The following is a 14,123-nucleotide window of genomic DNA, read 5'->3' as shown; positions in this document are numbered from 1 at the left end:
AGATCTGACTTTAGATACTGATTTTTTTGCCCTACTATAATTATTAATTAACTGTTCAATAGAAGAATTGTACTGTTTATTGTCAATTACTTATGTTGTATTATTTCCTAGGGCCATTTTACATACTTTTAAGATTACTTTTGGTTATCACAGTTTATACTTTTTAAATACTTCATGACTATCCCCATTGTTTATAGTTCTGTTTCTCATTTGCTTATTCGTATGCAGTGCATTGCAGTAAAGAATAATGCTTTATGTATCTTATAAACATACTTGAATCCCAAAAGTTTATGGCATAATATTTTAAAGGAGAACATATGAAGAGTGCTCTTTTTCTTCGTTCTTTTTCTTCTTTTAATGTGATTCAACTTATTACAGCATAAACAGCATCAGTTAACTGTAGATATATTTTTCAAAGTATACAAAAGCCTTGAAATGAATATCAACAATATGCCGTGACTTTTAGAATCTGTTCTAATGGTTCTAATACATTTTCTACCATGTTTGGCTTTAGATCAAGGGTGCAACTATGTGCCAGTGCCTATTTTAAGGACTCAGCATTTGACATGATTGAATGTGCAATAAAGCCTTGATAGGTTGCTGCCAGGACAGCAAGTCTCTACTTGCAGATTACTTTAACAAAAATTGTTAATGCAGTACAGGATTCTCTCTTTGAATACTTGAGTTGAAGGTATAGAATAGAAGTACACCCACCGAACTCTTCGTTTTCTTCGTAAATAATACATTTGTTTTATAAATACAAGCGCTTTTGCTTAAAATTATTGTGAGACATATCTGCCAACCTGCAAATTTGCATTTTTTTTCTAATTTGCCTACAAATATAAAATCCCTTCTTTCATTCATTTCCATGGTTCTGTTTTTTTAAAATATAGTTTTTATTAATTTATAGTATGACATACAAAAATAAATATTAGGGAAATTAGGGAAGGGAAAAGGGAAGTTGATAGTGGGGGAAAGCAAGGGAAAAAGAAAAAAAAGGCATCGTCTTGCGACTCCTTTGGTGCAGTAAAATAAGGCTTTAACATCTACTCTCAATTTTTTACATTTTCATAATTATATAAACTAGCCATTTCTATAACAACAAATCTATCTCATCAGTAAAACCCAAAATCAAAGTTTCATTTTTTTCCACCTCAAGCACAAAGTCCAGAAGCAGTTTCCAAGTAGAAATAAAGGTTTTTCTTTTTCTTTAATCAGAACAGTCAATTTAGCCACCTCTACTAACTCAGTCAGTTTTTGTTGCCATTCATCCATTATTGGGATCAAGGTGAGCTTCCATTTCTGTGCGTAAAGTAATCTTGCTGCCATTAACACATCAGAGTTCCAAATTTTTTCCCAAATCTTGTTCCATTTAACGCAAAAGAAAAGACTCTGGTTTTCTTTCTATATGCACTTTAAGAATTTTCTGGATTAAGATACAACTCCTACTCCAATATTTCTTTGTTTTATCAAACATCCACCATAAATGGTTCTGTTTTAAGACAAAATGGAAATGAGAAATAGCTGGCATGACAACCTTGGGAGTTTGTGTACTTACTGGACAACTACACTGTTTGAAATGATGGGGATTGTAGTCCAGCATATTAAAAGAGCACTAAATTTGGGGAAGACTGAATTAGCCTCTCTCACCACTGCATTAAAGTCATACAAATAATAACTTAGAATTGAAACATCTGCAAGAAAACAGCTGAGCCTCAGAGAGTCCCAAACACCTTCATGACTAGAATTGTACGAATACGTCTATTTTTGGCCTTTTTTTGACATTTACATTTATCATAAACATTTTGAAAACAAAAGTTGATTCTTTGAAAAGAAAAGCCTCGTGTAAAACCCCTCTGAAATATTATGGCACTGTAACAAAATCATTGTGTTTCCTTTTGCAAAAGGAAGTGCAAACCAGTGATTTATACATTAAGGGCTGCAGTTTTTCTACCTTAGGTAGAAAAGAAGTGATTTGATAAAAAATGATGATTGTATCCTACTCTTTGATGATTTACTTTCAGTGCCAGAGCTTTATATCAAAACATTCCTGTTTTAAACATAAGAGTTGCGTGCAGTGCTTTAGCACACCAGTGTTGCAGTGACATTTACACATTCTTTCTGATGAGGAAATACAGTAAAAAAAATAAGCAGGCCATTTCAAAGTATCACTGTCAGATATCTGAACCATTATGCTCATGCAGGCTTTTTTTTTTAATAAATAGTTCCTTTTTCATGCTTCAATTACAGTATTATAGCAAACATTTTTGGTTCTCTATTCTGTAGGCAAGATCAAGATACACAGTTAGTGTTGCTTTCATATGAAGAAGAATATTCTGAACATGTATGTAAAATGCTTCTTTTAATGAATATCCAATTAAAATATTATTTATAACAATTTGATAGGCAACCAATTTAGGACTGATTTTCTATCGTTGTGCTTTTAAATATATGAGAGATTACACATTTCTTTTTAAAAATAGTACACCCTTGAAAGATTTGAAGAAACACTGAGGATAAAAAAATGTTGAAATCTTACTCAATATGCACATGAACAATGTCTTCTGATTGTAGCCTTTTAAAAAATTGTTAAACAGTTTGGAAGATATCCAGTAAAATTCAAACTAATGTTCTGGAACATGATAATTAAGGCAATATAAATTAAAAGGGAGTCAAAGTGTTTCTTCTTTTAGCTTGTATTTGCAGGAACTTGGCCCAGAGCTAGGATTCTTTGTTTGAAAATGTTTTTGTTGGTCTTCTGACATTATCTGTATAGACTTTTGCTTTAATGCCTTAATTGCCCTGCAGGTTTGTAAACTGACGAGACCATTTTATGGTGTTGGCTTTCAAAGAGAGAATCAAGGATAGTGTAAGAACCAATTCCCCCTCCAGATAATCAAATTATCCTAAACAAAGAATTTATTTTATGAAGTTTGCATAATATGCCCCAATAGAAAAATGCTGATATTTTCTTTTTTGTTAGTTCCATGCATAAAAATCTCAAAAGTGGCTTAGTATCTTTGTAGGAAATTATTTATAATCTAAGCCCAACAAACTCCATACTTGACTTCCTGTTTTTCTTCTGATGTCATTGAATTCTCTTAGGAGTTCTGTTTTCAAAAGTTGATTAAGAGTATTCAAAAGTACTTTCTTTCCACAACAGGCAGGTAGACAAAATGCCTGCCAGAAGCAACAGTAACTCACCTCAGTACAATAGCATATTTTGGAATGATAACTAAAGGCACTTTATGTCTATTGACTGTTGAACTATTAAATATGCAATTAATTTGATCTAGACCAGGGGTGTCAAACTTGCAGCATCATGTTGTCACGCGATGTATTGTGGCTTTTTTCCTCCTATGCTAAACCAGGGGTGGGCATGGCCAGCACGTGACGCATCCAGCCGCAGGCCACGAGTTTGAGACCCCTGATTTAGACTGATTTATTGAAACATGAATGGAGCTGTTTTACCATATGTTTGTGATGCTTTTCCTTTCATATTTCTTATTTTTACCAAGAATAGGTATCGTTATATTTTTATGATTTAAGGAAGGCCTGATAAGATCCTTCCTTTACACAATCCACTAAACAGGCATTTTCATACTTAACAGTCCATTTTGTTAGATATTGTTATTCTGCTAAGATCTGAACAATCATTAACTAACTATGATTTTCACTAAAATCTCTTAGCAAATTTAGTACAGCAACTTCCACAGAGCCACATGTTCCCCATACTGTACATGACTAAGCTCTTTGGGCTGATGTTTCATTGGATTCAATTCTAAGCCTCTATCCTGGCAAAGGCATTCTAACAAAGACAAGGAAAATTACATATGCAGTAAAACATTTGTAATTACGAACATTCACATAAGAATCAGACTGTAGTTCTAAATAAGCTATGTAGAGCATACTTCATGTACAATGGTACTTGGTACTTGATTGCTTTGAAACTTGTAAACTGTCTTACTCAACACATTTTGATGCAAAAATTTTGTCCTAGTACTCAGTGTTTGTTTGATACTTGACACACAAGGTAGAACTTGTCGATGTTGGTTGCCTCATGACTAATATGTTATTCTTTATGGGAAAAATTGTTGGTACTCATTGTTTTTGGTACTCATTGTGCCTTCCAGAAATAATTAACGATGAGTGCCAAGGTACCTTTGTATTTTTTTAAAGCAAATATAGTGTTATTCCGTGTGATTTAATCCCCAGAAAGAAATGGGGTTAAGCCAATTTCAGTGATGTCCATTTGCGAAAGATGCAGTCATTTTATAATTATTTGAATAATCCAGAACTTTTCAACTCTTTGTATCTCATGGGACACAGAGATGGAACTTCCAGGTGGCATCTCACAATACTCATCCCATAGGTGGAACTCCTGAGATATGTCCCAGGTTTCTAGGATATGAGAGGAGAAATCGAAGCAGTCCACTTCTAGTAATGATGCAGCATATCTGTGGATATTTCAGAGCACACAAGTGTATTGTACTAGAGCAGGGGTCTCCAATCTTGGCAACGTTAAGCCTGGCAGACTTCAACTCCCAAAATTCTCCAGCCAACAAAGCTGGCTGGGGAATTCTGGGAGTTGAAGTCCGCCAGGCTTAAAGTTGCCACGGTTGGCGACCCCTATACTAGAGCAATTGACAATTGTTGGAATAGTGCAATGTCCTACTTAGGATATGCATACTCTGCATATTCTTGATCTTTAAAGTAAAATATTATTGATGCTCATTTACATTTTAATTCAGATGCTGGCTCCCGCATTATTTATTTTATAATTATTTGACTCATTCTGCTTATAATTTTTAAACCTACCACAAAGACAATAAGAAAAAAAATGAACAAATAAGCAATACAAAAAATGCAGACATTTTAGAATCAGCTAAGAATTCTCTTATGCACTTAATAGAGGAGAAAGTTGTGGGATTGGATAAAATATGTTTTCTACTGTGCCAGCACCAATATTCTGAGCCACCAGTTCACTGACATTATTATGAATGTTTTGTCATTAATGAGATTATGCTTTTGTAATTCTGTTTGTGCATTTTGGGTCTCAAATTTGTACTTTAATGGAGCTTAATGTCAAATTTGTAATTCTTTACTAAATCTAATATATTTTTGTTTGCAAAGCATTCTCATTCTGGCATGCGGTTTTTGTTTTAACAGAAGGCGAGTATATCAAGATGTTCATGCGGGGACGGCCCATCACAATGTTTCTTCCTTCAGATGTTGACAAATATTACGAAATCAAGACAGAGCTGCCCCCTGAGAAATTAAAACTGGAGTGGGTGTATCCTTATTGCACAAGGAAAACACTTTATATTTTTAATAGTTTGCTTTTCCTTCTTCTCTTTAAAATCTAACTTCCAATTTTGCCTTATTTTAAGCTTTTCTTAATTTGATAAAAATTAATAAATTATCTCTTAGGGAGAAAAAAATACTGTTGTCTTCTGTAACTCCTTGGATGTGAGTTTCCTTGCAGCAACCAATCACCAACTCAATTACTCCTATTGTTTTTTAAAAAATAGTTTCACAAAGACATTTCCCATAGTTACTTTAGAGCCCTATATTTCTTCCTGCTGTTAAGCACTGGATTACCATCAGTTATAAAGATAGCAGTTGCCTTCTTGGATCAGGGAGGTGTCTGTCTTCTATAGATTAGGGAACTTTGTTGTTTGTTATTTTGAGGTCTACTTTTCCTTGTGTGTAATTTTTGCATGCCATCAGAATGTCAAACCAAAGCCATATACGAACTACATTTTCATTAATAGAATAGAACAGAACAGAACAGAATAGAATTCTTTATTGGCCAAGTGTGATTGAATACACAAGGAATTTGTCTTGGTGGATATTCTCTCAGTGTGTATAAAAGAAAAGATATATTCATCAAGAGTCATGAATCATAAGGTATAACACTTAATAATAATCATAATCATCTAAATCATGGGTGTCAAACTTGATTTCATTAAGGGCCACATCAGGTTTTTGTTTGATCTCAGAGGGCTGGGTTGGGGGTGGCCAGCATGATGTCACTTGTGTTGAGGGGCACCTGTGGTGGTCCAAGCGCTCTGCCAGCGAAAACAGACTTCCAAGCTCCATTTCGGCTGCGACGGCCTCCTGTAACCCTCTGCCAGTGAAAACGGAGTTGGGAGTGCTGCCAGTGCTCCTTGTGAGCTCCATTTTCAGCTGTGACAGCTTCCTGCAACCTTTTGCCAGCGAAAATGGAGCTTGGGAGTGCCACCCTCAACCCTTGTGAGCTCAATTTTTGGCTGCGATGGCCTCCTGCAACCCTCTGCCAGTGAAAAGGGAGGTCAGGAGGGCCGCACAGAGCCCTCCCTAGCTCTGTTTTTTATTTATTTATTTTATTTGTCAAGCAAGTATTAGATAACAGATAAGTATAAACATGATTATGAATGCATGAAATGGATACAAATAAAAAGGAACATTAGGACTGGTTACTTTGCTGGCAGAGGCACTGTGGGTCGGTCCTTTGCTATTTCCAGGGCGGCCCTGTGGGCCAGATCTAAGCACTCTGTGGGCTGGATCTGGCTTCCGAGCCTTGAGTTTGACACCCCGATCTAAACCATTAAACCATTGAACATCATTACTCAACTACAATCTCAGAAAAGATGTATTTATTTTATTTATTTATTTTATTTGTCAAAAGTTTACAATATAACAGAAATAAGAATAAACATAAGTTTAAATACAAGAAATAGGAACTAATAATTGGGGACAATAAGACAGGGACGGTAGGCACGATTGTGCGCTTATGCAAGCCCCTTACAGACCTCTTAGGAATGGGGTGAAGTCAATAGAGGTTAGTTTGAGGGTAAAGGAGTAGGGGTTCGAGCAGGTAACAAGAGAATCAAGTAGTGAGTTCCAGACATTAACCACTCTGTTGCTGAACTACTACCTGCAATCGAGTTTGGAGTAGTTTACATTTAGTTTATATCTGTTATGCGCTCTAGTGTTGTTGTTAAAGCTGAAATATTCATTAACTGGTAATATGTTGTAACATAAGATTTTACGTACTATGCTTAAGTCTAATCTTAGTTGGCGTAGTTCAAGGTTGTCTAAGCCTAGAATCTCAAGTCTGGTGCTGTAGGGTATTCTGTTGTGAACAGAGGAATGTAGTACTTTTCTGGTAAAATACTTCTGGACTCGCTCAATTGTATTTATGTGATAAATACAGATGCAGCATGCAGGAAGAAAATACTTTATGTGAAGACCACCCGATGAGTTTGAAAGATCAGAGTAGCAAAATGAATGGTATCATAATTTTTAATCTTACAGAAAGAAAACTGTTTTACAGTGGATCTCAGACTATCATCCCATTTTAATGGTGACTCATGTGGAAGTAGGAAAACTAGATTACCTTTCAGATAAATACTGTACATGTGAATGCAGCATTGATACATTTTTAATTGGATAACAAGCAGTACTATAAACTGAATATAAACTCAGTTTCTTCATATATGTTACTTTTTCAGCAAGGCTGTCCACAGGATACATGAAAAAGTGGGGAAAATTGACAAAAGCACTACCACAATACAGGCTCCACCTCTTTTGCATTGTGATGTAACATACTTTTATCGAAGGTGCAGAACTTACAGAGGAACTGTATTTTTCATTATTTTGAAGGAAACAGACTTCTGCTGTAAAGAGGCAGAGCTAGTGAAGGAATACAAAAGTTATCAACAAAATAGATAATACATGAAATCTGGGGAAAAGATAAAAGATTCAAAATAATCAACACGATTCTGTGTGGTATAAGGTAGTATAGTGGAACATTTTGGCAGGCTTTCACAATTCTATAATACACTGCAACAATAGAGTTCTAATAGTCCTTACATTGACTATATTCCCTTACATATCTGACTTATCTTGTGTCCTTTCAGTTCATGACTATCAGCTTAGGCTAGGCTGATTTGTTGTTAAATATCTTGTAGATCAGTGATCCCCAACCTTTGCGGCTTGTTGGCCTGGCTTGTGGGGAGAGGAGAGTTGAATGTGCACATGCCTGCATGCCGGCCCACAGCTCAGGCAGCCGATCTGTGGCCCCATAGTTTTGTCATATATTTGTTTTAAGAATTCATTATCACAAAGTGTGGCATAACATTAAACATGGTAAATAAAAACATCAAGGCAGAATGTACTTACTAGCATACTAATTATGTTTGATATTTCAGATTTTGACTATTGAATTATTCTATTTCAAATATAAATTTAAAATTAATTTTCTTCTATTGAAACCCTGAAGGTCATAATCAGTATTCTAATGTCTTTCCCCTTAAGACAAATTTCTGGAATTTTTGAACATTACTTTTAGAGGGGCTTGTAAAACTAATACAGTTTAAGGTCTGCAACATCAGGAAATCTTGCTGACATATATTCTGGAATAAAATAGAATGGAACGGAATGGAATAGAGTAGAATTCTTTATTGGCCAAGTGTGATTGGACACACAAGGAATTTGTCTTGGTGGATATTTTCTCTGTATATAAAAGAAAAGATATATTCGTCAAGAGTCAAGAATCATAAGGTATAACACTTAATAATAGTCATAGAATACATTTATCTAAATCAGGGGTGTCGAACTTGATTTCATTGAGGGCCGCATCAGGGTTGTGTTTGATCTTGGTGCATATGCTCTCAGTGCTGAAAAATGGATTAAGTTACATAATGAAAAGTCCATTATTTTGGTTTATAGATGGACATGTTTTCATAATAGTCTCCCATCTCTTACTATAGAGTCAGAGATATTTTCTCCATCTAAAGAGCCATTTTCTCCCCATAAAGTATATAATCTTTATTAATTACATTCTACATTTTTAGGGCAATATATAAAAAACAATATGTAGATATAATAAATGTAAATACCAAACATAAGATCTAAACAATACAAAAAATTTTAAAAGATGAATTTCAACATTTATGTCAGCAAGAATGCAAAAATGATTTCATAAATACTAAAAACTGAATTGAATTGTGCAGCTGTCAGACAAGCTTGAAAAAATATATCAGTCTTGTGAAATGATAATTTCAGTTAGAAGTTTCAGTGGGACTTTCAATTGTCTTTCAATTGACTTTCAAACGCCAGATTCAGATATCAATGTGGACTCCAAACAAGTCTCTTAGGCACAAAATTCCAAGGAGTGGAGTAGAAGGGCATGTCAAATTCTTAAGACTATATAGGCAACATATGAGAGAAACGTTACCATAAATGTTTATAGCACAAGCTTCCATCATTAATGCTGATTCATTTTGAAAAACCTTGACATTTAAAAAAAAGATATGGTTATCGTGGCAGGGACTGTCGAGCTAATGTTTACCTCTTACCTACTGGAGAAATAGTATATTTCATAGCATCTGTGGTAATACTGTTTAATTATGAAGAGCGGACTCAGCGTCATTACTTGGGTCATACGGATTGTGTTAAATGGTTAGTATATGCTTCCATTATTCATGCTTCAGTTACAGTTAAAGAGATACTTTCATGCTATTTGCCATGTGCCTGGTTTCCAACATCCAATATGCAAATGTGCCAAGAACAATGATGAAGACACACATGTACCATGTGTAAAATCATGTGGTTTCTTCCAGAATTAAGAGGCATTCTTTTTCATATTTAATTTTATCGAAGAATTTACCAGTTCTATGTTATTGTTTCAGCTGTTCCTTGGTAATAGCTACTTAAACTAGTATAATCTGCACTCTCTCCATATTGCCTCAGCATTAATAAGTGATTAAGTTATGAATTTGTATACCTAATTAAGTTTTAAATCTTTTTCCACTATCTGAACAATCCCTAGTTTTAATACGCTCCTTAGAAAATAGTGGTGTAGTAAATATAAAATATAAATATTTTCAGGTAGTTGAAATCAAAATATTGGTGTAACATTTCTATCAGTTATAAATTTTTGATTTTGAAAGAGAAAAATGTGAAGCCTTGATTGTGCCTATGTGCTGATTGTGGATCACATGAGCAAGATGATATAAGTCCATCAGGGTGGCACAAAACAAGTCCTGTTTAACATTTCGAATAGAGTAGTCTGGATTCATAAACAGTATGTTGCTATTTCCCTAAAATATACATATACATATATACATATACATATAAATATAAATATACTGACAGATACTTTCCCCCAATTTCAGATAGGTAGTTAGAGTGAAAGAATGTAGTGTTTCTAATAAGATTATTTCTTCTAGCCTTGCAGTTCATCCAGACAAAATCAGGATAGCAACTGGACAGCTAGCTGGAGTGGATAAAGATGGAAGAGTAAGTTTTTAATGATTTTAAAGCACTATAAAGCGGTATATAAATCTAAGTGCTATTGCTATTTATCTCAATAGTTGGTTTCTGATTCTGGTCAGAGTCTTGGGAATTTTTCATTTTTACTATTACATTTGTCCGATGAATAATTGAAAGGTATAATTGGTGCATGTTATCTTAAATTGCATTATGCAATGTGTATTTCCCAGAGAAGTCTCCAGTTGACCACATAAATCTTGAAAAGTTTATTTTAGCCAGACTTCTTCTGTACCTGCTTGTCTTATGCCATTTTTAAAGGAAGATGTGCAATGGGAAGGAAAACATGAAAAATCTCTATGATATGAATGAATTTCACATTGCATAGATCTGAATTACTGTCTATTTTTTTCAATAAATGTCCTTAATCTAAATGCTGAGGTATTACTGCTCAACTATATCTTTCCTTAATTGTATTATTTAAAACATTTCAGTAATTTTTGATGTGTTTATGGCTCAGTGATAGTTGGAAGCTGCAGCCTTATATTCATTTATCTGAGACATTTTAGACTAGATATGGATAAGATTATTGTCTTCATACAAATCAATATCTGCTTACTGGAAGGGCCTCTTTTTTATCTTTTCGGTAATCACCTGTTTCAAATTATTTTTACTTACAGCCTTTGCAGCCCCATGTTAGAGTATGGGATTCAGTGAGCCTAATGACTCTACAGGTTATTGGCCTTGGGACTTTTGAACGTGGAGTGGGATGTCTGGATTTTTCAAAAGCAGTAAGGAAAATGTCATGCCTTTATTTAACAAACAATGCATTATGTGTGCAGCTGAGTGTGTCTATATAAATAGTTGTGAATATTTTGCTCACCTCTTTTAACATTGCATCTAGCAGAACTATTCCCAGCCTGATATCTTCCTGTGTAGACACTAATGAAGCTATGGATATTTATTTATACAAGGAGCTCTCTTCTTGAAGTCAATTTTCTGGTATTTCCAGTACCAGTGTATCTCATTCTTTTTTATACTTGGTTTGTATCCATTTTTTCCCTATTTACTCATTGGCAATGATTGTTCCAAGAAATTGTAGTTTTAGGAACAAAGCTGCCTCCAACGGTTATTGGTAGTATTTGCAATTAGAGCTGCCTTAAAGAGTTGCAGTCAAGTGTTTGATTTCACCCCACACACTGTGAGCCATCTTTTTGGAATTGGTAGCAAAACTAGTCATCACTGGATTATAACAGAATGTCATGGATCAGGCAAATAAACTATATTTTATTTCTGACTTAACTAGATATTTTATATGACTAATCCAATAATAAACTATAGTGGTAACTATAGATATATGAATAAATAGCCATTTAGAGTTGCAAGCATAGAAGGCATATAAATGAATAGATAAATAAATGATGCTATATAATCTGACTGCCTAGAACAGAGTATTACTGGTTCTTAATTTCAGTCTGTTTGATCTACAATCAAAAATGATAAAACTGTTGACATTCAACAGTTTCGAGAATCCCAAGCTTACTCCTCTCTAGTGAATAGAAAATTATTGCTCAGAGAAGGGAATATAACTGAAAGTAATACCAATATGGCAATATAGCTTAATGTGATATATTTACTTTACCATCTATAGAAAGCTTTCTGTCCTATAAGAAATCTATTCTTAGCAAGCCCTGATACAAAAGTTTAATTTAAGTTCTGAAGCTGATTTAAATGTTGACACATAGAAAAAAACAACTTTGTTTTGCCCTTTTACAATTATTAAGTATGCTGTTCCTTGAAATAATATCCTTCTATTATAGTAGTGCTTATAGTATAAAAATTGCAATAACAAATAATTGGCTGTAATAGATGAATAGTTACAAGTCTCATTAATTAGAATTACAATTAGCATTTCATGTAAGATAACTTTATGAAATTTATTTTATCTGTCATGAGTAATTATCTTGGTTTATTTTTGTGCCATTTTATTGGAGTGTTACTTGTAGAACTTACAATTTGGCCACAGTAGACAGTATTCTCTAAGGAGAAGCAGAAACAAAAAATAGCTACTATTTACTATTTTAGTAAATGTATGAAGCCCTGCAAATTGATGTTTTGAGATTATAACATGATATTTACAAGGTTTCTGACTAAGAGATATGTTATTTATTAAAAGCCAAGATAAGAAAAAAATGTATTGTGGATGGCAGTAAAAACAACGAAAAGGTTGAAAAAACCATGTACAGGCATTTGAGCTGAATTTTCTCATATGCTATGTTATTCATATGCCCAAAAATATTTTTTCATCTTTTCTATCAAATATATACCATCATAGTGTTTAAAAGTTGAGCATTAGTTTTAAGGAAAGAAACTCACTTAATTCAGTTTCCACTTACTGATTTTGTCTTTTTTATTCCCTTTATACAATATGAGTATTTTTATAGGAAAAGGGAAAAGAGCATTTAAGCGGTGATTTTTTTAATTATGTATTTTCAAATGTCGTGCTGGAATTTATTGACACAAATGTATTATTTGCTATTTTTCACTTTTACTAGTTTAATACAGAAAAGGAGAAGGGAAGGGAAGAAGGAAGGAAGGAAGGAGGGAAGGAAGGAAGGAAGGAAGATAAATCATTCTTACAGTTTTATATGAGCATTTCATATTATTATCCATTCCTAATCTACATTGCCAATAATTACACAATTATGTTTTATTGAATTGATAAAATCTGTGGAAGTTTTTGGGACTTATACTTTATCATTGATTTATCATTTGTTTATCACTGACTGTACAGACTGTCTCAATTACCTAATAGTTAATAGTTCTTAATAGTTCACTCTAATTCTTTATTCCATTCAGTTGTTAAATCTGCATTTCAAATGTAAATGATCAACTGCATTTTATAAAGACCAGAGTGAACTTTAGGCATTAGAGTAATATAAAAAAAAAGAATGACTTTTCTCATGCTATATTGTTTCTACGTCTAGTTGAAGAATTTTATAAATCATTGCCTAGCAGGGAAAGTTTGGTTTAACCCATCATGAAATAATTCTAAAACACATAGATAGTAATTCATATTAAAGTTTGTATAAACCCAATCTTAATGCAAAGCCACTTGATTTAGGTATTTGCATATGCATGGCGCATCACTTTGTTTGTTACCTATACTAATAATACTAGTATTCCAAGGAACTATGACTGAAACAAAAGCTGCATCAACATTCACTTTTAGGTGAGAGTCAAATTTAAAAATAAAGCTGACTAAAAAATGACTTCATCTGGTGTATGTATTTTATCTTTATGCATAAAAAATGAGGTTGAAAACATTCTTAAACATATGAGGACATTATATAACAGGATGACGTGAATTTTAAAACTTCTTTACAAGGATTCGGGTACACATTTGTGTGTGGTTGATGATTCTAATGAACACATGCTGACTGTTTGGGACTGGCAGAAGAAATCAAAAGTAGCAGAGATAAAGGTAAATAATGCTTAGATGTATTAATCAAAGTTGCCCAAAGTGTATTGAATCTGCTTGGTAATATCTTATTGAAAATTTGAAAAATTTCAAAACAAATAGTTGCTATGTGAATAATGTTAAGTTCAATTGTCCCCCTTGGTAATTTTTCTAATTTTTCAGAGAGGAATGTACAGTTTTGTGTTGTGGCTAAAGCAAGAAACGATGCCTTTGGTATGTATCACTCCAGTGATACAATTACTCAACTTATAGCATATCTCCACTCCACTAAATGAATTTGTCAGTTGGACCAAATAGCTTTCTGTCAACAGAGACAGAAGACATCAATTGGATACACCCAATAACCTATAGATTTAAAACAGTATAAGCATTCTTGGAAAACTTC

The 14,123-nt window shown here is 33.6% G+C and overlaps 1 protein-coding gene across 2 annotated transcripts in view; it reads left to right on the top strand.

Moving 5' to 3' along the window:
- Window positions 1–14,123, top strand: part of EML4 (EMAP like 4) — a 144,855-nt gene that overhangs the window by 95,520 nt on the left and 35,212 nt on the right. For both annotated transcript variants that reach the window (XM_026683363.2, XM_087963050.1), the window contains 5 exons: window positions 5,170–5,293; window positions 9,298–9,447; window positions 10,218–10,287; window positions 10,938–11,048; window positions 13,646–13,741. In XM_026683363.2, coding sequence (XP_026539148.2) covers window positions 5,170–5,293; window positions 9,298–9,447; window positions 10,218–10,287; window positions 10,938–11,048; window positions 13,646–13,741 — 551 coding nt within the window. The remainder of the gene's footprint in view (window positions 1–5,169; window positions 5,294–9,297; window positions 9,448–10,217; window positions 10,288–10,937; window positions 11,049–13,645; window positions 13,742–14,123) is intronic.

The sequence above is a fragment of the Notechis scutatus genome, chromosome 1 (genome assembly GCF_049901735.1).
Source record: "Notechis scutatus isolate UNSWTSFEM ecotype Mainland chromosome 1, rNotScu1.2, whole genome shotgun sequence".
In the NCBI taxonomy this organism is placed as follows: Eukaryota; Metazoa; Chordata; class Lepidosauria; order Squamata; family Elapidae; genus Notechis; species Notechis scutatus.
Note: the sequence above shows the minus strand (reverse complement) of the source record. Positions and strands in the feature narration are given on the sequence as shown.